At 36.1% G+C, this 27,040-nt stretch overlaps 1 protein-coding gene across 1 annotated transcript; it reads right to left on the bottom strand.

Moving 5' to 3' along the window:
- Positions 1-18: 18 nt before the first annotated feature.
- LOC127498254 (serine/threonine-protein kinase N2-like) lies at positions 19-26,475 on the bottom strand. The gene is made up of 22 exons (XM_051867404.1): positions 26,142-26,475; positions 21,821-22,112; positions 15,589-15,743; positions 12,905-13,034; positions 12,670-12,815; positions 10,708-10,936; positions 10,011-10,193; positions 9,770-9,879; positions 9,530-9,673; positions 9,224-9,299; positions 6,420-6,579; positions 6,206-6,323; positions 5,798-5,934; positions 5,628-5,715; positions 4,792-4,883; positions 4,510-4,686; positions 4,364-4,426; positions 3,175-3,251; positions 2,957-3,099; positions 2,076-2,183; positions 1,896-1,976; positions 19-1,789 (listed from the first exon to the last, which is right to left on the bottom strand). The coding sequence occupies exons 1-22, from the start codon at positions 26,160-26,162 to the stop codon at positions 1,586-1,588; spliced, it is 2,934 nt and encodes a 977-aa protein (XP_051723364.1). The 5' UTR covers positions 26,163-26,475; the 3' UTR covers positions 19-1,585.
- Between the last annotated feature and the right edge of the window lie 565 nt (positions 26,476-27,040).

The raw sequence follows: 27,040 nt of genomic DNA, 5'->3' as shown, positions 1-27,040 counted from the left end.
CAGAAAGAGGCTCACAACTTACATAATAAACATTTAATTTTTGCATTCATGATGGCTGACAGTTTAAGCAAAACCTGTTATTTACATCATTGTCAAGTCAAACTTCACAACTGTACCATTGAAACATTTCCTTAGCATCATGCTTAGACATATAAGTAGTGGGTAGAAAACCTTTGTACAGTCCATTGTTTCCCACAATTTAGATAAAACATTGATATTTTAGACAAAAATTAGTGCTTCCAGCTTGATAGTGTTCATGTAGTGTAGCCTATATAACACACCAGACCTCAAACTAGTATCTACCCCTCCATTTGGATTGCTCATTACACATATGAAGCTTCTAGCGCATGTTTGAACAACTAGAGTTATTAGTATATTCATGTTGATATTTGGTGTCTAGCATGGATTCCAGTCTGTCATGACTCATGTCCATCATTTATGAGTTTTTTGTGAACAAAAACCTACGAAATGAATTTCAGTAGGGAACAACTAGTGCTAACTCAACAAATGAGGTAATGTGATTGCTTATCACAGGCACGCACACTACCATTCAAAAGTTTGGTGTCAGTAAAATTTAAATGTTTTTGAGAGTCTCTTATGCTCACCTTTGATCAAAAATACAGTAAAACGGTAATATGTTGAAATATTATTACAATTTAAAGTAATAGTTTTCTATTTGAATATATTCTAAAATGTAATCTATTCCTGTGAAGGCAAAGCTGAATTTTCAGCAGCCATTACTCCAGTCTTCAGTGTGTATGTATATATATATATATATAATTAATTACTGACCCCACACTTTTGAACGCTAGTGTAAATCCACTGACAGCTTAAGTCTGGTAAAAAAAAACAAAAAAAAACATGACTTTCTCTGACAGAAAAATAACTTAATGAATGAAAGAAGATACATTTCCTGTTTCAGAGCACTATGACATATATATATATATATATATATATATATATGACTACAGTTGTAATTATGGTAGTAAATATTTGCAGTTTTCATTTTAACTAGGATCATAATGCATTAATACTGTACTGTAGGGAAGAGTATAGACTCCATTGCATAAAAATGGCTAGATGTTTTGGTAATGATGGAAAATTGTACATTCATTAGATGTATCAGATACCTATCATCTCGGTCTATGGCTTTAAAATACTTTCAAATAATTAACATTGACATTTGACAGACTTTTTTTTTTTAACCACTCACATTTTAAATGCTTCAAATACAAAAATATCAAAATCAAGGCTCATGATTCTCAGTGTAACTGATGAAATTCTGTGGGCAAGATGAATGTGGATGTGGCATACTGACTTCCACAACACTAGGGGGTGCCAGTAAGACACCTGATCACCTGTTCTCATCATGAGCTGTGGTTGTCAGTATAGTTGAAAACTACACTGATCAATTCATGTTTTTCTCAATCACTGCTTAGGTCCAATCATTTCTGATGAAATGTCAAAACAGAAAAGGGATTGTGGTAATCCTAAAATAACACTGAAAACAAAATAAGGATATCTGCAAATGGTCTGATTCACATTATCTGCATCTGTGTGTGTAGAGGGAGGGATGCCAACATGGCTAACACCAGTCTGCAATATAGTCAAAGTCTACAAACAGGTCCTGCTCGTCCTGGTTTAAGTGCCGGGGTTCTCTGGGTGGTGTCAGCACCGGAGCCTCTGAGGTAAATTCATCATCAAAGTTACTAACGTCACTGGAACTTTGGATTGTGGGTACAAATGGTGGCTTCACTTTCTTTGCTAGTAGTCCGTCCCAGTCAATATTCTGGAAAAATAAGGTACAAATAATATTTATAATCAAGGGGGGGGGGGGGTGTATTCTTGGAAGGAGGATTCAAGATGTAGATGTAGCCAGATGGTTCAGAACTTACCCTGAAGAACAGATGTTTCTTCACATCCTGTGCGTCGCGTTCACCAGCTCCAAGTCGGCGCTCTGGATTCCTTCTTAATAACTGTGTGCAAAAGTGAAAGAAATTGATAAGACTGATACTCCTACAAAATTTGTCTACACTTGGTAAATCCACACTAATAAAGCTGCCCTTGGTACCAACCCTTCTCATAATGGAGATGGCCTCTGTTGAGAGGAATCTTGGGTACCGAACCTCGTCATTCACAATGCTGTCAAACACCTCTTCTTCATCATCACCGGGAAATGGAGACTATGGAAACATGAATCCACTTAGTCACACAGAATGGCTTACAAAAATACACCTTTTGAACCTAAAGATGATCTAGGATTGATACTGATGTCACTTTCACACATAAAACATTTGCTTGAGTGTGAACATAATTATGATTGTCTTCTCATCTAGTCTGTTATCATATGTGTTAAGTAGCGTCACAATGTCATATACCTTGAGCAGAATAATGGTTATGAGGTACACTACCGTTCAAAAGTATGGGGTCAGTAAGATTTGTTTTTTTATAAATACTTTTATTCAGGAAGGATGCATTAAAATAATCAAAAGTGACAGTAAAGACATTTATAATGTTCCAAAAGATTTCCATTTCAAATAAATGCTGTTCTTTTGAACTTCCTAGTCAAAGAATCCTGAAAAATTTATAACAGATTTCACAAAAATATTGAGCAGCACAACTGTTTTCAACAGTGATAATTATAAAAAAAAAATGTTTCTTGAGCAGCAAATCAGCATATTAGATTGATTTCTGAAGGATCATGTGACACTGAAGACTGGAGTAATGATGCTGAAAATTACAGGAATAAATTACATTTTAAAATATATTAAATGATAAAACGGTTCTTTTAAATTGTAATAATATTTCACAATACTGTCGTTTTTTTATTTATCAAATAAATGCAGCCTTGGTGAGACTTCTTTCAAAAATATTCAAAAATCTTGCAGACCCCCAACTTTTAAACAATAGTATATTTGGAGAGATGAAGAAGAAATGAAAAACCGTTGACTCTGACCTCCCCAACAAGCATCTCAAAAATGAGCACGCCGAGCCCCCACCAGTCCACTGCACGTGTGTAGGATGTTTCGGTTAACACCTCAGGAGCCAGAAATTCTGGAGTGCCACAGAAAGTGCTCGTTCTGTCCCGGTAACCCATTCCTAACACAGAAACAGGTAGAACATGTGCATCTGGTGCTTGTACAGAGGGTAACACAACAACAAACATACCCTTACCTTCTTTGCAAAGACCAAAGTCAGCAATCTTGACGAATCCCTCTGTGTCAAGCAGTAAGTTATCCAACTTCAGATCTCTGAAGAATACATTGATTAATCCTCAAATTAATTAAATGAAAAACAATGAACATTTGTGTCAACATTTGAATAGTTAAAGGCCCCGATATACTTATGGCAAAGTTCTTTTTCCTTTTTCTTTTAGGGGTAAAAAGAAGTTCGAAATACGTGACCAGCGAGCAATATACTGTTAGCGAACATCCTAATGCCACCCACACTGACGAGTGTGGCATTTAGATGAATATGTAAATATGTGCTGTTGGGAAGTTTAATTTGGAAGTGTAATCGGTTACAGATTACAAGCTACCCTATTTAAAATGTAATTAGTAGTGTAACTATTTCAATTACTAACTGATTACATTTAATTACTTTATGATTACTTCTCTAAATTTCTAACGAATATTTTCAACTGTCATTTTCAAGCATTGAAACCAGGCAGGGTTAACCTTACAGTTGTACTCAACACTGATTACTGTCAGACTTTCAAAATCCTTCATCACTTGAATTAAGATTATAATAATTTAATTTTAAAGCACAGCAACCACAAATTCAGACTTTAGCACCTCCTTTTACTTTGAGATCGTTCTGAGGTTAAATACAGATTTAAAATCATAACAAGAAAGAGTTTAATAGCTATGATTCTGTTTTTGAAATCAAATCTGCATAGCTTTGACGGGAAACACTGGCATCTAACAATGCCAGTTAATCTTAAAAAATAAAACATATACATAAACCCAAATAGGAAATAAAGCAGTTATTGAATAAGCATGTAACAGATACAGTAACAGATTACAGTTACATTTATTTTGTTACTCTGTTACATGTAACTAGTTACTCCCCAACACTGGCTGTGTGCTTCCAGATTTCCATGTCAAAGAACACGGAGCCTCGGCACACACCTAACTATTACATAATCGCCACAAACCGATAGTAGTTTGAAGGCGTTTACCAGCCAGAGTGAACTTTTCTGGAAAGTTCACTTCGGCATGCTGTTTCAAACGCCAAAAATAAACTCCAAACCAACTTCGATTTGACCTGATTTTGTTTGAAATTGTCACATCAGTTTGTTCTTCGATTTCACTTGAAGTATATCGGGTCTTAAGTACAGAGCACCACCAATTTTTCCACATACCTGTATACAATCTTGTGCTCATGTAAAAACTGCAACCCCAGGACAACACAAGCTGCATAAAACCTGCAACAATCAAGATCAACAGAAGATGTATTACTGATAAAGGCTTGATTACAATAATCTAAAAAGCACAACTTGTCACTCACGTGGCCCGTGGCTCTGAAAACACATCGGCATGAATGTGCATCATGAGGTCTCCTCCTGCTGCATACTCCATCACAAAACACACATGCTCCTTGGTCTGGAAACACGCAAAAAGATTGACCAGGAACGGGTGCCGCACGCTGTTCACAGTCTCGAATATCCTCTTCTCACACATCAAACTGGGAAAATAGAAAATATAACAGGATAAAATAAGACCAAACAGCTAGTAGTTGATAAGTGTTGTTCAAAAATGATCATATATAAAATAGAGGAGAAAATTTTACCTTTCAACCTCATCACGGGCAACAATATCTCCCTTCTTAAGGGCCTTGATGGCAAACATTTCACCTGTAATACTGTATTCTGCTAGTAACACCTGAGGGAAAAGGTAATGTGATACAGATGTAATGATTTTTACATTTTCTGTGAATGGTGTATGCCTTTGCAAAAGTCACCACCACAATTTTAGGTATTTATCAGGGCACCAAAATCAGTTGCAAAGGTGTTGTTAGGGGATTCTGTGTGGTTGTTGACTAGTCAAATGTGACCAGTCAAATGTGTCTCTGATCTAAAAAGGTTAATAGGGGAAGAAAAAAAAAAGTAGGGATGTGCCAATATTAAAACAGATGCAGACAAGCTGACAGTCTTATGTTATGGACAATAACCAATAAATGGTCCATTATTAAATAATTATATATATATATATATATATATATATATATATATATATATATATACACACACACACACACACACACACACACACACACAAATAACAAACGATATTTATGACTAATGATATTTTAAATATTACAAGTGCATTTAGGCATCACAAAATTATAATGTTCAGTATGAAAAACATTCATATAAGATATTCATTCTGAGATTGGCTAAAGATTACATTTAACAGTGTTATTAAATTATTAGTTTATTAATAAATTATTAGTTTTAGTATAGATTAACTTGACTTGAGTGTAAGATGACGACAAAGATATTCTAAATGTAAAAACAGAAGAAATGAGCATGCACAAAAAATAGTAAATATCCAATAGTAATATTGCCTTAGCAATCACCACTAAATTATATATTAAAAAAATTATAAGCATAAACAGCCTCATACCTTTCCAAAATGGCCCCGTCCTAACACTGCAACACATTTAAAGTCTTTAAGACTGAAATGAAACTGTTCTTCCTCTTCTTCTTCTTCCCTAAAACAACAAAAGACCTTCAGTAATAGTCAAGTGTATATTTGTTAGTACAAGAAAAACATAAGAATTATAAACAGTTCACCTTATTTCTGTGTTCTTTTGGACAGTTATGAGCTGTAATGCTGACGGTTGAGTCTCACGTTCCACGACTTCCTCAAGGTCAGACTGAACAATGATGCTATTCCTGTCATTTCGGTAGTCAAATGTGGTCAAAGTGTCCTGTAAAAGGAAAAAAAGCCTTTCAGCTGCCACTGTTTATACAAGATGAGACTGGATAGCGGTTATCTTTATGTTAATAAAAGTAACGGTGAAGGCATTTCCTATTCCTTTTAAATGCAAGGGGGCAGATGAGAGACTGAACATGAATTACACGTCTGCTTCAGATCTTTATCCTCAGAGTCTTTAACTGTGCTTTCAAGGAAACAGATGGCATCAATTCAGATGCCTGGGTGGCTTATCTCTATGACAACATGATAGCGTGTGATGTTACCTGTTCTCGCTCTTTGTTGGGGATCTGGTTCTCAGGCAGGACTTCTCTTATACTAACAGGAGAGTAATGCTTTGGTGTAGTGTCTTTGTCAAAGTCCAGTTTTGTCACTATTGGGTCACTAGAGAGGGCAGACAAATACAAATAGACACTTAAAAGCACTGCTTTGACAAAAGTGACTTGTTTACCAGTGTAAGTGTGTATTGCATGTTTATACCTCCTCAGAGCAGGGGTTCCTGGGTGACTGCTGTGTCCAGTCTCAGCTGCCAGTTCAGCCACTTGAGGACTAAATGAGTTATTGGGAGAGGGAATGGCTCTTCTCACCAGCCGGCCCCATGTACCGATGCTCATCTGAGGGGCCCGCAGAAACGTTCTCCCTGCAGACAAGAAGAAACACATTCATCAGACCCCTATAAAGTACTTTACATAGAGATCATGGTAATATAAACAAGAAGCTACAATGACAATAACATAACTTGAACCAAATGGTGTTTCACAAAGAAAAATAAAGGAATAAGGTGCAGGTGCAGATTTGGGATTGAAGCCCAGGTCTGTTGACAGGTGGGAATAAATCACTGTTTTGCTTTACTACAAGCAAAGTGCCAGCATTATTAAAAGGCACTGCATTTATAATTGGCCCATTATGAGTTATTTACAGTGCTCAGCATAAATGAGTACACCCCCTTTGCAAAGTAACATTTTAAACAATATCTCAATGAACACAAAAACAATTTCCAAAATGTTGACAAGACTAAGTTTAATATAACATCTGTTTAACTTATAACATGAAAGTAAGGTTAATAATATAACTTAGAGAACAAAATTTACTCAAATTAGGGTGATGCAAAAATGAGTACACTCCACTGAAAGTCTCTGGAGCAAAGCTACATTTCAGACTACAAATGTCTAATTTTACAAGAATTCGACCACAGGTGAGTCTAATTATTCATTACACAGGTGTCCAGCAGACAGTTGACTATAAAAGGGTGTTAAAACCCCTTCCCATTTCATGCTGTCAGCAATGGCACCACATGGAAGAGAAATGTCACAAGACCTGAGAAAGAAAATAATTTCTTTACACCAGAAAGGTGAAGGCTACAAGAAGATCAGCAAAGCTTTACTTATCAGTCAGAATACTGTAGCAAAAGTGGTACAAAAATTTAAAAAAGATGGAACTGCAACCATCTCACAGAGACGTCCAGGTCGTCCACGGAAGTTAACACCTCGACAGGAGCGTCTTCTGATGAGAAGGGTTGAAGAAAATCGGCATGCAAGTTCACTGCAGTTATCTAAAGAAGTAGAAAGCCAAACTGTGACTATTTCCCATGACACAATACGGTGTACACTGCAGAGGAATGGCATGCATGGGTGCCGTCCACGAAAGAAGCCTCTACTAAAGCCCAGGCACAAAAAAGCCCGCCTAGAGTTTGCCAGGGCCCATGCTGACAAAGATGAAGACTACTGGGACTCTATACTCTGGAGTGATGAGACCAAGATAAATGTTTTTGGAAACGATGGCTTCAAAACGCGTCGCAAAGGTGAGGAATACAAAGAAAAATGCATGGTGCCTACAGTGAAACATGGTGGTGGCATGTGGGGCTTATGTGGGGCTGCATGAGCGCTGCTGGTGTCGGGGAGCTGCATTTCATTGATGGCATCATGAATTCACAGATGTACTGCTCTATACTGAAAGAGAAGATGCTACCTTGGGCGTTGTGCACTTTTAAAACATGACAATGATCCTAAACACACATCTAAGGCCACTGTTGGATTTCTGAAGAAGAACAGGGTGAAAGTGATTCAGTGGCTCCTGATCTGAACCCAATCGAACATCTATGGGGAATTCTGAAGAGACAAGTTGAGCATCACTCTCCATCCAGCATCCAGTCTCTAAAAGAGGTCATTCTTGAAGAATGGAAAAAGACAGATGTTGCAAAATGTCACCAACTTGTTCATTCCATGCCTAGAAGACTTGGTGCTGTCATTAAAAATCATGGAGGCCATACAAAGTACTAGATGTAGTAGTTTTTGTTGTGGGGTGTACTCATTTTTGCATCACCCTAATTTGAGTAAAACTGAAAAATGTGTAATCTAAGTTATATTATTAACCTTACTTTCATGTTATAAGTTAAACAGATGTTATAATAAACTTAATCTTGTCAACATTTTGGAAATTGTTTTTGTGTTCATTGAGATATTGTTTAAAATGTTACTTTTCAAAGGGGGTGTACTCATTTACGCTGAGCACTGTGGGTTGAAATCAATCTCTTTTTTGGCAATTTTAATATTTACACCATCTATTTATGAGGATTTCAGTGGTGTCCAGTTGTCAACTTGTATAAAAAAAAAAAAATAAATAAATAAAAAAAAATAACTTTTAATCAAATTGTGTAAAAACATTTGAAGAATTCAGATGCAAAAGTCACTAAACACCACCTCCGTTAAAAATGAGATAATGATATTGAGCGAATGCTCTCCGTACATAGTATACGTTCACAAAATACTTTTAAACGCCACTTCCCTTTGTCAGCAAAAGCCTCCACAGAAGAACCATTTGGAAGACGCAAATCGAATCATATGATTTCAAGATGACAGTGTGCGTATGAGCCGGCTTTCAATTGCTGAGCTGCAAGTTATTATCATGTTTTGTCCATCGTTACAGTGGAAATGACAGGATTTTGTGAGTAGCAAGTAAACAACAGTATTCCTTTTGCTGCTGTAAAACTGACAGGAACTGATGTTTTACTATGTCTTGTTGTCCAAAGAGGTGGACTTAGAGGTTTTTGCAAAAAAAAAGCACACATGGACTAAACTGGTTTTGCCACAAAAGACAGTCAAATTCGTTAAATACCAATGAATTGACTAAAGTGACATTTTTGAAAATAAGGCATTTCAATAATTGATTAATCCAATTGTTTTTGGTGCAAGAAACCCTAAATGACTCCTTTAAAGGGTCTGATGAATTGTAAAATTATAAAACTATCATAATACTATGATTCTATGTAGAGGAGATGCCCTCACCTTGTTGCTTTGAAAAGATCTTCTTCTGCCTTTGGAGTTTGGTTCTTCGTTCAATGACTGGATTAAAAAAGGTAACCTGTAACAAAAATGGCTTTTAGATCAAGCTCTGAAACTAATCAAATTCCACTTCAGATCTACTAGGCTCAGTTTCTTTAAAGAAGCAAAGGTGGGAAAACCTGCCCAGGGGTTTCAGGGGCCACTGAGCGTGAGGAATTCCTCTGACTTTCTCACAGAGCTCCGGGCTGCTAATCAGAGGGGTCTTTGTGAGAAAGTATTGATCGCTGAGAGACAATATTGTAAAGTTACCTCTGCAAACAGAGTCCCTTGTGGCTCAAGGTAAAGGCACATTCCGTGCCGCTGGTTGTCCAGGAAGTCCTCCAGTCGCAGGAATTTCACTGCACAAAGAGACCTCCAATCTCTCCAATACACCGAGATCTCCAGCTCACGAGACTATGGGTATACAAACATTTGCCACAGCATATAAAACAAGATGCAGGAGTGTTATGAATGTATCATGTATAAATAAACATGTACTTTGAGTTTTACCCGGTCTAGCTCTAATGTAAACTTCTGGTCCCATGACTGATTACTGACAGGTTTCCAACTGGTCTGACCAACTACAGTGTTGTCAAGCTTCAGCACAGCACTAATCTCATCTGGATACAAACAGAAACACAAATACATATTAAGCTCCTCAACTCCACAGTGTTTTGATTTTTAATTGTACAAAGTCAAATAAAAGGCTTGTGAAAAGCCACTTGAAAGTAAGCACTAAGAACTACTCAACTGGACAAGTCATCATTTTTGGAGAGATTTCGAACGCTGGTTCCTCTGCGGTTCCCACGGCTCATGAAAGAGGAGCGCGTTTCACTGGGGCTCCAACCGGGCAGCGGCACCGATGTGGCTTTTGACCGACCAGGAACACTGTCTAACAGGTCCTGACATCCCATGAGTCGAACCTCTAATTTGCCTGTTTTAGTCAATAACAGTCACCATTACAATACACTACTGTTCAAAAGTTTGGGGTCAGTATGATTTTTTTTTTTTTTTTTTTTTTTTAAAGTTTTTGACATAAGTCTCTTATATTATGAATATTATTAAAATGTAATTTATTCCTGTGATGGTAAAACTGAATTTTCAGCATCATTACTCCAGTCTTCAGTGTCACATGATCCTTTAGAAATCATTCTAATATGCTGAGTTGCTGTTCAAGAAACGTATCTTATTATCAATGTTGAAAACAGTTGTGTTGCTTAGTTCTTTTGAGGAACTGACACATTTTTTTCAGGATTCTTGGATGAATAGAAAGTTCAAAAGAACAGCATTTACTTGAAATAGAAACCTTTTATAAGATCATAAATGTTCAATTTCAAGCATCCTTGATGAATAAAAGTATTAATTATTTAAAAAACCATCCTGCTAACAGCTTCATATAACACTTAAATAACATTAAGCTAAATCTGAAGGTTATACGTGTTGGTCACCTGTGAGTGCAGCTGGTTTGGTGCTGTACTGGTTCTTGACAGTGCTGTTGTGGTTCTGTGTGGATATGAAGCTCTGGCGGGGACTGAGGGCTGGAGAGGACATGAGCGATAACTCCTCCATGATCAGACTGCTCTTGGGGTGGTTCTTCGGAAGCTCATTGAGTCTCTGCTCCAAGGAATACTTCAACAAATCCAGCTTCTGATTGGACTCATTGAATCTGGCTTGGGCCTGGATTTCACAGAATTACAGAGGAGGAATTAATGGCAGTTACATGGATGCATAGATGAACCTTACTATGTAGAAGCTAAGCTTAAAACAATGGCATTAAAAGAATAGTTCACAAACAATTGATTTTTTGTCATTACTAACTAATCCTCATGTTGTTTCAAACATGATTAATATTTTTAACATCAAACACAAAAGGAGAATTTTTCAACCAGCTCTTCATGCGGCTGTTAAGTCTGACAGCACGTCACAGAGTCCACACACTCTATCAGATCCCAAAAGCAAACAAACGGTGCTAATATACACTCTCACGGTGTCTATCCTAACCTTTATCTCCATACTGAAATCTCAGATGGCCAGACAATGATTAATCTTTTATGAATCGTTAAAATATTGGTGTCTGGGAAGCCATGAGACCAGAGACAATAGTGTACATTGTGAGTTTTTATAGCTTAGCTTAAATTTGTGCTTTAAATAATAGTGCTCATATACAGCTGTTGAGATAGTATTCTTACTTGAAATGGACACTGGACCTGGAAAGAGTATTTGGGTAACACTTTACAATAAGGTTTATTTGTTAACATTTGTTAATGTATATTAACTAACATGAACTAAACATGAGCAATACATTTGTTACTGTATTTGTTAATCTTTGTTAACATTGGTTAATAAAAATGCAGCAGTTTATTGTTTGTTCATAGTGCATTTACTAATGTTAACAAATACAACACGATTTTAATAATATATTAGTAAATGTTGAAATTAACATTAACAAAGATTAATAAATGCTGTAGAAGTGCAGTTCATTATTAATTCATGTTAACTGATGTAGTTAACTAATGTTAACTAATGAACCTTACTGTAAAATGTTACCAGTATTTGTTACGTCACGACTATCAAGGAGATAGTGACCATGTCTATCAAGAACATGACAGAAAATAAATTAAATTAATTTTTATTATTTGATTTTTATTTCAAACTTACGGAGCCCCGCACATGACATGCAAGAAAAAAAAAATTAAATCGTGTGCACGATTTACTAATTCATTCCCTCGATTTACTTAATCGTGCGCACAACTTATTAATTCATTCCCTCGATTTATTAAAACGTGCGCACGATTTACTAAATTGTGAGCATGATTTTGACTACTATTTTTTGTCCGGGGCTCCGTACAAACTTACAAGCAAGCTTTCAAATTAAATTATTTTATTTCACACAAGTAAGCAAGCTTACAAATTAAATTAAATTGTAATCTTTCTTACTTGTGTGAAGTAAAATACCAAAAAATTTAATATATTCTATTCTATATTCTATAAATTTATTCTATGTCAAGCTATGTCAACGTATTTGTATTTTTGTGTGTGTGTGTGTGTGTGTGTGTGTGTGTATGAATTGGTTGTATGTGCATTGCTGAGGAGATAGATGCCAACAAAACTGTCATCATGAGAATGACTCTCTAAAATCAAGGACCAAAATGGAAATAAGTTAATGCAACTTTATTGTGTTATCCTTGACAAAGAAGTTGTAACGCAGTTGTATTGCTACTTTTTATGTCAAATAATCTCAAACTCCAAGCTCGTACACTGCTGGTGGTCTCTCTAAACACCTTGTTTTCAAAGACTGCAAGGGTCAGAAGGTGAAAGCTATAAACATGTTAAAACTTAAAAATAGTGCTAAAAGTCAGATGCACCATGAGGTCAGTTTTAGACGATGATGACAACACAGTTGAAAATACCTCTGAGTGCGCCCTTTTCTCGGCCAGTTTGCCAGAGCCCAACAGCTTCATGACATTCTTGGCCCCCTCGGCCACAGCGTACTCTATCCGTGTGTGATGGCAAAGCTCCTCCACCCGCAGGTCCAGTGGACTGATGATGGGTTTGGCTGCACCACAACACCACAAATATATTTATTAGTTTTTGTTTTGCTGAACTGTGAATGCTAATGCTGGAGGATCTACGTTTGAGTGTTACCAATGACATCATTGTTGTCAAAGCTGAGCTCGCTGGTTTGGCTGGCTTTGAGGATCTGCATTCGGATGAACTCGATCTTTGTTTTGCTGTCTTGAAGCATCTGCTGTGCTGTTGCAAGCAGTTTTCTGTCCTGTGAAGTCAACAACATAGTCATAGAAGTCATGCAAATACATAAATAGATTTTATGTGATGAAATGTTGTTTGACAGGAAATTCTCTTCCTTATCTTTTTTTTTTTTTATTTTCACTTCATTTTATTAGACATTTAGATATCTATAATAATATTTTTTTTTAATGTTGGGAGGACTCTCGTGCAGGCTGGTCAAAGGCTAAACATATTCCAGGGACTGCGTCCCGTCTGAGAGACTGTGAGAAGGAAAGGCTTCCGTTTACAAGTCATTTCCTGGTTGACATCAGCCCTTGTTTAATTTCCCATAGGGCTGCACTGTGCTTCAGGCCTGTTAACACTCCACATCCTGACGGTGGTGTGTGTGTGTGTGTGTGTGTGTGTGTGTGTGTGTGTGTGTGTGTGTGTGTGTGTGTGTGTCTGTGTGTGTGTGTGTGTGTGTGTGTGTAGCCAGAGCGAATAAGCTCACCGTCAGCGCCACTCTTGTGGCCAAACCTCTCAGGCAAGCTGCACTCAAACATGTCATTAAAGGAACACTCCACTGCAGACTCTCCGGGTCTGGCGGTACCACTTTTAGCATAGCTTAGCATAGTTCATTGAATCTGATTAGACCGTTAGCATCTCGCTCAAAAATGACCAAAGAGTTTCAATATTTTTACGATTTAAAACTTGTTTTAAAACTAGTTACATTGTGTACTAAGACCGACGGAAAATGAAAAGTTGCGATTTTCTAGGCCGATATGGCTAGGGACTACTTTATATAACTATACTCTATATACTCTGTAGACGTAACTACAGAAGAGTCAAGTTTTAAATAGGAAAAATATCGAAACTCTTTGGTCATTTTTGAGCGAGATGCTAACGGTCTAATCAGATTCAATGAACTATGCTAAGCTATGCTAAAAGTGGTACCGCCAGACCCGGAGATCGGCTGAATGGATTTGAAAACGGTAAAACTCAACTGTTTAACTCTAGGGGAGCTGGAAAATGAGCCTATTTTCAAAAAAAGTGGAGTGTTCCTTTAAAGAAAAGCAGAAGTTCTGGGGTCTGTGTTTCTAACAAAGTGAATTTAGATGTATTTTATATACTGGCCTTTTTTCTTTGCTCATACACTACCATTCAAAAGTTTAGAGTTAGTAAGATTTTTTTATTTGAAAAGAAAATACTTTTTTTCAATCAAATTCATCAAAAGTGTCAGTGAAGACATTTATAATGTTTCAAAAGATTTCTATTTCAAATAAATACTGTTCTTTTGAACTTTCTATTCATCATCGAATCCTGGAAACAATATATTATGGTTTCCACAGAAATATTAAGCAGCTCAACTGTTTTTAACATTGATGATAATAATAATAATAAGGAATGTTTCTTGAGCAGCAAATCAGCATATTAGAATGATTTCTGAAGGATCATGTGACACTGAAGACTGGAGTAATGATGCTGAAAATTCAGCTTTGAAATCACAAGAATAAACTACATTTTAAAATATATTCAAGTAGGGCTGGGCGATTTTTCCGACTAATTTGAATTCAATGTTTTGCCTCGATTTTATTATTTTTGAAATCGAGAAATCGCGATTTTGAATAAACATGTTAGCAAGCTTTACAATTAGACATGTTGATAATAATGACATGTTGATAATACAGCTATGATAACCGTTAGGAGAAGAAAATGAACCGACCTCATAATGGCGCCGGCGCGCCGGATTAACCGCTCTCACGTGACGCTCTATGAACGTAGAACACATCACTATTCTTTAAGCGGCTGTTCATTCAGAAATGCGTTATTGCGTTACAAAAATGAGACGCTGGCAGTGGAATGAGAAAAAAAAGGCAAAGTTATTAAACGCAAGTTGAAGTATTTTTAATTTGACCGCCGTGTTTTTAGAATGCCGTTTCATGGGTGAGACGCTGCAAAAGACACCGAGACACGAGTGCGCCAAACATAAAAACAATAGGACAAATAGCGCAATGGAATGCAAAAACCTGTAAAGGACTACTGTATGTTTGATATTTCATGTTTACATGATGATGACAGGCTGAAAGCTGCTGTTGTTTTCTGTTTTCACAAAGCATTTGCTGTTAATAATAGCCTATTACTGGTGTTATTTATTTCAGGCATATTTTCTGCTAAGATATTTAACAAATTGTTTTACATTTACACCATGTTGATCACTTCAGGTTTGGTGCACTTGTAATGGAACTTTTTTTTAACCAGATTGTTAATAAAGTGTTACTTGAATCATATTGTAGTTTTTAAGTTGATAAGTTAAACAGTAAAAAAAAAAAAAAATCAAAATCGTGAATCGGTCTATCATTCTGAAAAAAACAAAAACAAATAGAGATTTGATTTTTTTTGCCTTATCGCCCAGCCCTATATTCAAGTACAAAGAAGTTAATAATATTTTACAATATGACTATTTTCACTGTATTGTTGATCAAAAAAAATGCAGCCTTGGTGAGCATAAGAGACTTCTTCAAAAACTTGGGGGGGGGGGGGGGGGGGGGGGGGGACCTCAGGCAGAAAGAGTCATTAAATAAAACCAAATGGTACTATACCTTTGAGGAGCCATTTGAATACATCTGGATCATGTTCTCAGCCCCCTGCTTCACCTTCAATTCAATGTCATTCTGTTTTTTCAGGGCCGCTAGTCTGCTGCTGCTAGTGCATGTTCGTGCTTCACTTTTAGGGCTGTCCAGCGTAAGAGGGCACTCTGAGAAACAAATGACAGAAAGTTAGTAGGATCCGAAAGAGAAACCTAGGAGCAACCTAGAGTTAAACAGGTAGTTTTGGGGGAACTACCTGTTTAATGAAAATTCCATAATTTTTTACTCACCCTTTGTCGTTCAAACCTGCATGACATATTGAGAAATATATATTTTGCTTTTTCCATACAATGGAAGTCAATGTTTGGTTGCCAATGTTCCACTAAAGACAGTCATACAGGTGTGAACGACATGAGGATGGCTTTTATTTGGGTAGATTATCTATTTAAGTGTCTTGCTCAAGGGAACAATGGTGACGATGGATAACCCCTGTGGGGGCTTGAGCCCATTTCACCAAACAACCACCACTGGAAAGGACCAATTTAGTAATGATACTTTCTTTGGGTCAGGAATCAGAAGCGGAGTAGTATGAGAGCAACAAAAAATTAAACGGTTAGTTTACCCAAAAATGAAAATTCTGTCATTAATTACTCACCCTCATGTCGTTCCACACCCTTAAGACCTTAGTTCATCTTCAAACACAAATTAAGATACTTTTGATAAAATCCGATGGCTCAGTGAGGCCTGCATTGCCAGCAAGACAATTAACACTTTCAGATGCCCAGAAAGCTACTAAAGACATATTTAAAAGCCATAAGTGTTTCAGAATTTCAATGGCTCACCACTGGGGGGGTGACGCTTCAAACCACTGATTCGAAACAAAAGATTTGTAAAGCTTTGAAGCTTCATGTAGCAGTGTTTTGAAATCGCCCATCACCAGATATTGTTGAATAAATTCGTTGTTTTGTTTTTTAGTGCACAAAAAGTATTCTTGTCGCTTCATAACATTAAGATTGAACCACTGTAGTCACATAAACTGTTTTAAATACGTCTTTAGTACTTTTCTGGGCATCTGAAAGTGTTAATTATCTTGCTGTCTATGCAGGCCTCACTGAGCCATCGGATTTGGTCAAAAATATCTTAATTTGTATTCTGAAGATGAACGAAGGTCTTACAGGTGTGAAACGACATAAGGGTGAGTAATTAACGACACAATTTTCATTTTTGGGTGAACTAACCCTTTAAGTTTATGCAGTTGTCTGTGCCGAGTTCCAGATTTTTGTCTCAACCACAAATAAGAGGAAGGATGTTGCAACAAAAGTACCTGATTCTTTGTTTGACCTTTGAGAGAACCATTAAGAGTCACGTTTAGAAGCTGCACTAATCTTTATGATTTGAATTCATTTGTCATTACTTTTATTGGTGCAGCAAGTTTAATAAGCTGTCTATATGGTGCAAGTACTCTCGTGAATGTGACTGCTTAAGTCTTGCAGTTTTCCAGGAATGTTTTTGTGTGGCTGTGATAAGGGACTGTGAAAACTGAAATAATTTCAGTGAAGCACAGCACTACTTTACATGTCCAGACTAGACAAAACTCCCCCACCTCTACAGATAAATGAAACCAGTTAGACTTCTGCTAATAACAAACAAAAACATCAGCTCTCACAAAGGCACTTTATGTGACTGCAGAGCTGGATAATATAAAAAATATGATGGCAGGCAACACACACACACACAAAAGATGTTTTTGATAGCATCACTGATTTAGACTTCAACAGAAATAATAGCAAATCACTTGGTATAGTCAACTCATTTATGTGAAGCACTTTTCTCTCCCTCCACTTTTCTGTTAAATCAACAAGGTTCTATATAATAAAAGGCTAAATAAATTGAAAAAGAAGAAATGTTAACCAATATCACTGTTGATGCATAATAATGAAAAAAAAATAAATAAATATCTTCCTTCCGTTCATTCATCAAAGCCTATATTTTTAAACTTTATTATTTTTACTGTGTTTTACATTTAACATTTTAAAGCTGCTTGGCAACAATGGCTGGTTGTTAAAAATAATGGTTCCTCAGATTGAAGAAAAAAGTTTAGGGTCAGTAATTTTTTTAAAAAACAAGAATACTTTTATTCAGCAAGGATGTATTAAATTGATCAAAAGTGACAGTAAAGACATTTATAATTTTATTAAGGACCCTGAAGTTTTCATATGTTCTATTATTCATCAAAGAATTCTGAAACAAACGTATCATGGCTTTCACAAAAATATTAAGCAGTTTTACTGTTTTACACATTGATAATAAACTCAATACTTAAAATTAATTTGCTGCATATCCCAAAAATTGGATTACATGTGTGATTATACACAGAGATACTAGCAATCTTCTCATGCAAGCAAAAAAATAAATAAATAAATAAATAAATAAATAAAGTGCTCAGGGCATTTAAAAACCTCAACAAACGTTTTGGTTACGCAGGACCTTCCTCAGTGTTCACATTCTTTTGAAACATTTCATCTTTATATACAGTTTCTTACATAAACACTTGTATTCAAATCAATTAATTATAATCCAGTTACTCAATTGACAATTAACCAATATATCTGAAGGGGAAGGAGGAGGGGGAAAAACAGCTTCACAATATATAAAAACTAGACTAATTAAAGTCTTCATTCAAACCATGTGGTTGTAAAGTATTAAGATGAAAAATCCATTAGATTTCAGTTTATAATACTTTCTGTTCCATACTTGTGTTACGTAGCATTGGAAGTACTATATCTATTGCAAAAAAAATAAAATAAATTCCTCTGTGAAATGTTGAGCAACTGGTGATTTACTATCAGCTCTATTTATAGCACTCCTGTGTTCATTAATACGGAATGTCAGGTGGCAACTGGTCCTACCCACATATTGAAGGCCAAAAGGGCAAGAAAGTAAATATATCACATTCGTTGAATGACAAAAAATAAAATTCAAATGTTTTTGAGAACAGCTAACAAACTTATTAACTTTTTTTTAATGTCACAACAAGCCAATCAATGTCTGCATGGAAAAAAGCCCACTGGACATTACATTGTTTTTAAATGCATTTCAACAGAAGCCGTGTTGGCATGTACCATGTAATCCCGCAAATTTCATCCCCTAGAATACACAAACAGAGATCTATCATTAAACCGTTCTTTAGATTTCTCGTCTGTGTTTAAAATATGCTAGTCTTTCTTAATGATGTTTTTGACATCCTTGCTATTAGGTGTATATGTGGTCCAACATAACAATGATTTTTTCTTTCTTTTGGAATGTTTAATCGAGACACCGTCTAAAATATTAACTTTCTCCAAAGCCGAATCCAACCATTGTTTCTTATATCCTTGTTCTAAAAATTTGTTAATACAATTTTCTTGACTCAATAACAATGTCTATTTGAACAGATACATCTTATTCTTAGGAACTGACTGTAGGGTAAACCCTGTTTTAGTAGCTACTTGAAGCATGCATAGGCTGTTCTATCTGTCGATTTTCTATATACCGTTGTCGATAAGATTTGATCAACTTTTAAAATGTTGGTGTCCAGAAATAGGAGCTCACTATCGTTGTATTCCATATTAAATTTAATTGAACCACAAAAACTATTAATTTCCTCCTTTAAGCCCTTAAAAAGTTTTATAATAAGAAATGTTTCTTGAGAAGCAAATCAGCATATTAGAATGATTTCTGAAGGATCATGTGACACTGAAGACTGGAGTAATGATGCTGAAAATTCAGCTTTACCATCAAAGAAATGCAGCTTTGATGAGGATATGAGGATAAGAGGATTTGCGTATCCAAAAATGCGTTGATCTAAACAAAACTGCTTAATAGGCAGCACATATAAAATAAGAAGGTTGTTGAAGTTCAGAGCGGAAGCGAGAAGATTGTCTGTGATTGATAAATCTTCACAGAGCACCTTAGTGTGGGAAGCACATGTTAATGAGGAACAATTGTCTTTTGTTGAGCACCTGGAGAATCCTGAGTCACATCATTACACAAGGCATAAATACAGATGCCTCTGTTGTGGTTATTATAAACAGAGTCCGCAGGCTAAGAGAAAAACGCACACACGGCAGGTATTACTAACCTATTACAAGGGGACTTAAGAGGTGCTTAAAAGTAGATTACAGGCCTATAACATACTGGAATACAATTTATTTTGCACTTACACTACAAGTCAAAAGATTTTTTAATGTTTTTGCAAGATGTCCCTTAAGCTTACCAAGGCTACATTTATTTGATCAAAAAACGCAGTAAAAAACGGTTATGAAATTTTACAATTTAAAAAACTGTTGTCTATTTTAATATATTTTAAAATGTAATTCATTCCTGTGATGGCAAATCATCATTACTCCAGTCTTCAGTGTCACATGATCCTTCAGAAATAATTCTAATATGCCGATTTGCTGCTCACGAAACATTTCTTATTATTATCAATGTTGAAAACAGTTGTGCTGCTTAATATTTTTGTGGAAACCATACTACACTCTAAAAAATGCTGGGTTGAAAATGAACAAACCCAGCGATTGGGTTGTTTTAACCCAGCGGTTGGGTTAAATGTTTGACCCAACCTGTTGGGTAGTTTTATTGAACCCAACTATTGTTTAAAAATTACTATATGGCTGACTTAAAATGAACCCAAAATAGGTTGGAAATTAAAAATCAAACACATAATTACTAGAGGCAACAATAATAATCAAAAGGTGAAAATATATTAATAAGCAATTTAATAAATGTTTATTGTTTAATTATTATTCATTAAACTTATTAATAAATGTTCATTTCCAACATATTTTGGGTTCATTTTAAGCAAGCAATATGAGTTAAATAAAACTACCCAGCACGTTGGGCAACGTGAGCAGCAAAACATAAAAAATAAAAAAAACTTAATTATTGCAAACTTTGAACCGGTAGTGTACATGCTATACGCAAAAACAAACAACTGTGCATGTGCCCTTGATGTAATAAGTAATATGATGAGGTGCAAAAGGCTTGACCCGGGTCAGCAGTGAGGGCAGCAGTCTCACAAAAGTGTACTGTCTGAACAAGACAAGTGCTGAGCAACAGATAGCACTATGACATCATCATTGAGGCACTGGCACTGGAGCGCTGTTGTCTCCCAGCCGCGTCTGGAAGCAGATCTGCTGATTTCTGCTCAGCGGACACAGACTGAGGAGGTCAACACAGAGGTGTGACACCCGGCAACATTCCTCTTGCACTGAGTCACCAAACAAAAACCCCTTCACATCAGATGCCAGGCTAAATCTTGTCCCGTATAAGGATGTGGTTAGTAGGGCAAGAGATTTGATCAAGCTTCTGGCAGATATCTTCACAACAATATATTACAGTTCAAAAGGGGTTGCTCTGTAATTATTCAGTTTAGATGAACTGCTACGCCTGTATAGTGTTACTGTGCTCACATACCTCACATGTAATAGCTATTTATTATCTTCAAAGCAATCAAAAATTGCTTTGTGGGCACTGTGGAGCAAGACATTATTTTGAAAAATGGCAACAATAAGGATGGCACACTGGAAACTGCAAGACTGCACCATTTAATTAATAAATTCAGCCTTTGAAACTTTCTAAACATTAAAAAATATATATATTATCTGCATATATATGTATGTTTGTGGTAATATTTTATACTGTGGGTAATATTTTTGATTGGTTTTGAAAGTTTCAACGGCTGCATTTATTTGAAAATACAGAAAAAAGTTAATATTGTGAAATACTATTACAATTTAAAATGACTATAAAAATGACAAAAATAAATAAATTAAAGTTTTCTATTTGAATACATTTTAAAAATGTAATCTTCTTGTGACGTCAAAGCTGAATTTTCTCCATCATTACACCAGTCTTCAGTGTCACATGATCCTTCAGAAATCATTCTAATATGCTGATTTGCTGCTCAAGAAACACTTATTATTATCAATGTTGAAAACAGTTGTGCTGCTTAATGTTTTTGTGGAAACCGTGATACATTTACTTTTTCTGGAGTCTTGATGAATAGAAAGTTCAAAAGTATTTTTGATCGATTTTAATGCATCCTTGCTGAATAAAAGTATTCATTTCTTTAAAAAAAAAAAAAATTACCCCAAACTATACACACACGCACAAAATAGATGTATAATATCTGAATACATAATAGTCATATTATTCAGCGCTACAGATGTTTGAAGTTTACTTATGACAGCTTTGCTCATACCTAAGAGAAGATCCTCTGGATCCTTCACCACAATATGCGCGTTGAGTTCCTGCAGCTCTTGATGCAGCTCCTCTAACTTCTTGTTGGACTTCTTGAGCATATTATCAACATATGCCAATCTCTTTTTTTCAGTGGTGACCTTTCTAAGGTTCTCCACCCCCTCTTTGATCTTCAGCTCTTTGCGGATCTCCCTCTTGATCTGCTCCTTGATTTCATCTAGCTTCTGCTGCACCATGGTATCAGACAGGTCAAGGTTGTGCCCCAGGCCCAGCTGCTCCGAAACCATGTGAGCCTGTACAAAATAAAGCTTTTCTAGTCATCACAAAATATACTAGCATATTTCGCTGTCGATAGCTTACTACAACTTTCACATAAAGGTCTTCAATCCATTCAAAAAATATAAGAATAAATAAAACATTCTTAGTCAAAAACATATAAAGGAAATTACCTCCTAAGGATTAATTGTTGCTTGCAGTAACAGGAGTCATTCTTTATTGCATTAACATCTCCCAGTGCATCATGCACACTAACCCCCCAAGCATGAACAAAAACAGGTACACATACACATTAAGAAACAGAGTATGACTGACATCAGCAGGGAGGATAACTGGTCTGAGTGGGTGAGCCAAATCCTGCTTAGCCCAGCTCTTCATGAGCTCATGACAACATGTAAGAGAACTGACACGGCTCCTCTAATCTTCCTCCAGGGGAAAGTGGAGCCATAAATAAATTTCACAACAAAGCACTGAAAACTTTCAGCAGAATGTGATCATTCAGGTCTAAGGAAGGGTGAAGGTGATGTTCGTCAAATATGCACAGACAATTAGCAAAATATATCTGAGTATATATCTCTAGTACAACTAGATCTCTTTTATTGAATCCAAAAGGTTTTAATGATATTTTGCTACATATAGGTATTTTAAAGATTTTGAAGTGTCAAAAGGCCATTCAGTTTAACTGTCTAAAGGCCAATACAGCCATTTCATTTGTGATTAAAATATCTTAAAATGTAATAAATTTTTATATATTTTTTTCATTCTGGCATGATTTTATAACATCATATATCAACATAGTGGAAAATGGTATTACAATTATGTGTAGAACTAGTTGCTTTGTTAAGAGAAAGAATGTCCGGAAAAATGAATTTCACTGATGTCATTCGGAGTAATCAATATAAAGGGACCATTTTGGATCAAGTCATGCGGTCAATATCATGTGACAGGATGTGACATCATTCAGACATCTGCAAAGGACCACACATGGTCGTGAAGTAAATTAACTAATTCTCTCTTAATTATTTGAAAAAAATCATGTTTTCACTTGCTCATACGCATGTCCCGAAACATCAGGTCATTCGGTACAACTGCTATAAAACATGGAAAATGTTGTAATATTTCAAAAACTAAATATAAAATATGTACTAAATATAAAATGTTTGATTGTCCTTTTGCTAGCTAGCTAGATATAAGTCTGTTAACACTGTTTGAAAATATTGTCATTCGGTATAACCAAAAGTGTTAACCAAAATTTTGGTTAAACAGAATTACTTTTTTGATGACAAATTTTGTCCATCTTGTAAAAAATGACAAAAGCAGTGTTAATTGATTATAAAAACCACATAATCTCATTATTAACACATAATAAAATTTTCCATTTTGTTTTTTTTTTACACTTTTAAAAACCTTATTTGTCAATGACCCATATATAAAAAAAACAGTTATTTAAGTGTTTTGAAAGCTTAACTAAAAGCCTAAATAAAAGTAAATCTAAAAGGGGTAAATAAGCATGAACATTTAAATATCCAATTTTGACCAATACAGATCAATTCATATATCTCTGATATCTGCAGTTAACCGATATGGAACAGATAAATTATGCTTCATTAATTCGAAGTATATCTGAATTATGGTAAGGCCCTGTTTCCACTAGGATTTAATAAGATGCATTTTAGTCGATCGGATCACAAGTTGACGAGGGAGACATACCCATTTACACCTGTTATTTTAATCCATCTCTTTTGTCCACTTTCAACCACTTCTGTCCTGATTTCTTCAAGGGGAGGGTCTATGGATGGGTAAATGTAAGGGTTTTTTCAGATCTTTTGATCTAATGGACAAAATAAGCTTGCGCAGTTTACATATGAACACACCCAAGACGACGGAAAAACATACAGAGAGCAGCCGCTTTCATTTCTGCTCTGACAGCCGCAAGACCGGCTGAATGCGGCGAGTGCATGTTAGAAATCAGGAATGGTGAGAGAACATTGTGTTTGGTACGTTTTCCGTCTTCAAACCAAACTTGGGGCTTCAGCCAACAAAGTGTAAATCCCGTCTGGCTAGTGCGCTTCTCATAATGTTTACGCATTAGGTCAGTAGGCGGAGAGAAGACGGTCTTTAGTGGCTGTTCGAACACATTCGACATCATGAGCTTTTCCACTACAAAATCAATCTGGTTGAATGCGTTTGACTACCTCTGGAAGTGGTCAAAAGTGGACAAGCTCAAAACGTTTTACACCCCGTTACATCTGTATTTAGCGTTGTCCACAACGCACCAGTTGGAAACAGTTTTTCCTGTCCGTTATAACTAAAAGCAAAACTAGGGGTGAATCTTCTGAAATTTTAGATTTTGTGACTCTCTTGTTTATAGTCTTCATGCATGACTTTGTACACATTTCACTGTCTGCAAAAAAATAAAAAATAAAAAATAACTGACACTATGCTTACACGTACAGCACTGACTCATGTGTCAACTGAAGGTCATGGAAAAGCAACTTCTGTACTTCATTTTGGTTACTATAGGAAAATCCAGTTGCACCTCATCTCTTCCAGTTCCTCCCTTGTACTGCCTGCTGCGCTACACTCAGGACAACAGTCACACGCACATACAAAATCAATATTAAAACACCATAGGACAAAAAATGGTTTCATTAATAATGTGTTTTACTTATTAAAACTTAAACTGATGGGGTGAAAATCTCCCTTCATGCATTGAAGAGAATCCTAAAGAGCACTTTAGCGAACAACAATGTCACCATTCCTATCATTCACTATAAAACCAAATTATACAGCAGTATCTCTTCCACTTTCCATAATACTCTTGGACTTATCAGTTCTAGGAACAATGCTGACAAGACATGTTTTGGTAACAACAGTGTCATTTCCAGTTTAAAATAGCTGAAAAACATACTATAATCCTGTTCTTAATTTAAATACACTGTCAAAATGACATCTGCCTGGGCCTGGTTTTGCATACCGGACAACAGAATTTTCAAATGCTCAGATATCATCTCTGTACAACATGAAAGGTGATAATGGGTGGACTCAAACAAATAACCATTATAGTAAGAGTGAAAATCTATATCTAGAAGACTTCCACAATAATGCACTTTATAATTCAAGTTATAATAGATGACAGCTCATTGCAGTTATTGAAATGCCATCCGTTTGCCAAAAACATTATCTTGACAGATCTCAAAAGCAGATAAACAGTTTAATTATTTTATTTATTTATTAAACAAAGAAACTAGAAAAGTTAATATATAGGATAAATTGTTTAGTTTGTTAGTTTATATTACCTAACAAACCATGGTGTTAAAAGACAAGTGTAGCCTACATTGTAAACATTCAGTTGTAAACACATTCATCTTGATAACTAGTTTCAAAATGTTAGAAACAAGACTACAGTTCAGTACCAAGCAAGAAAAGCCCCAACCAAATAACTACAAAATAATTTGTAGAAAACATCTCAAAACAAGCATAAACCAACAGAACTTCATACTCAACAACTTCCCAGTAAACTTTACCATACTACGCCTCACTGCAGGGATGCTGAATGGTGGTAATAATGTTAGAGGGCGGCAGCGGACTTACTAAACTACTGTTTATTAGCTTTATTTAAATCTGTTTTAGGTTTTGTCTTCAACCCATTTTGCAGTCTAGTTAGGCAGCTCACAGAGTTGAGACACAGCCAGTGGTTTTAATTCCAATTCACAAAAACTCCGTGTTTTCCACTAAGCAACGCCGCATAAAATCAGTCCAATTTTATGTGGAGACACTACTATGACTGCACGGGAGAAAATACATGCTCTGAACCCCTGTCATTAGTGTTTTTCATGCCCCGTTCCCCGTTTTCCCGTGTCATGAGCTCTACGGCGGAGGAAGAATCTCGTCCCAAAGGAAGAAAAGTAGTGGTTTGAAAGTGCGCGAGAGAGCTACGCTGAGGGCGCATACTGTGTTTCCAAAGCATAAAAGTTGCCCTGCACACTTTACATCATTTAAGATTCTTTACATCAATATTGCACGAGATAAAAAACTTTTCCTACCTGCATGGGATCGGCGGCCATCTTGGTTGTGAACTCTTTTGAATCAAACTCTGGGGAAGGGGAGGTGAGTCACTCCCAAAAAACAAGGCTGTTATGTTTCCGTCTCAAGCGAAAAGCTTTTTATTTTGCGTATGATCCTTTGCATGGCGGGGAGACGGAGGGGGTCCCATGGTTGAGCTGATGGTTTGTTGCAAATGTAGGGGTTTAGACCCTGGCTTGGAGCGGAGATCCACGCATTTGGGGTGAACGTAGAGCTCTGCTGCTAATATCGGAACAAGGGGAGGCGGGTGGCAGAACGACCCAAGTGCAAGTTTCTGTTCCCGCACCCAGTTCAGCCACGGCTAGTCCACCCTCGATCATGTGATCAATAACAGCTTTACAAAAACAGGCTTCAACTAACACAACAGTCTAATTCTATAGGAGCAGCAACACTAATTCTATTAGGACTTAATATATAAGAACTTATTTACAGTACAAGTTATTGTAGTGCAATTTATTCTGTAGGAGCAGCACAACAATGTTGTATGAGGGCTTATTTTATTGGATCCCGTATATTCATTCTATACGGACTTTTTCTGTACAAATAACAAAAACTCGTTCTGTCGTGACGTATTTTATCGCAGTAACACATTGTTTTTTAAAAACTCATTCTGTTTTAAATGATTCTATAGAGAAGATGATTCTATAGAACTAGAATGACTAGAAATAACAGTGGTTCTCAACTAGGGGCCCGGGTCGGGGTCCACTAGGGGGCCCCCATCACAGGATGACTTAAAATTATTTGAATTATATTAAAATAAATTGAAATGCTAAAAAAAAAAAAAAAAAAGATTTAAATTGAAATCATATTTCTTTTTTCTTTTATTTTTCACCCACAATAACAATTCTTATTCAAGAAC

The sequence above is a fragment of the Ctenopharyngodon idella genome, chromosome 2 (genome assembly GCF_019924925.1).
Source record: "Ctenopharyngodon idella isolate HZGC_01 chromosome 2, HZGC01, whole genome shotgun sequence".
Lineage (NCBI taxonomy): Eukaryota > Metazoa > Chordata > Actinopteri > Cypriniformes > Xenocyprididae > Ctenopharyngodon > Ctenopharyngodon idella.
The sequence above is the reverse complement of the archived record's forward strand: the minus strand, read 5'-3'. Positions and strand labels throughout refer to the sequence as shown.

Coding starts and splice junctions, on each gene's coding strand:
- LOC127498254 (XM_051867404.1), bottom strand. CDS start 26,162: ATGGCCGCCGATCCCATGCAG. Junction 2,184..2,956: donor TTGAGATGCTTGTTGGGGAG/GTCAGAGTCAAC, acceptor ATGTTTCCATAG/TCTCCATTTCCCGGTGATGA. Junction 1,790..1,895: donor AGAAACATCTGTTCTTCAGG/GTAAGTTCTGAA, acceptor TTATTTTTCCAG/AATATTGACTGGGACGGACT.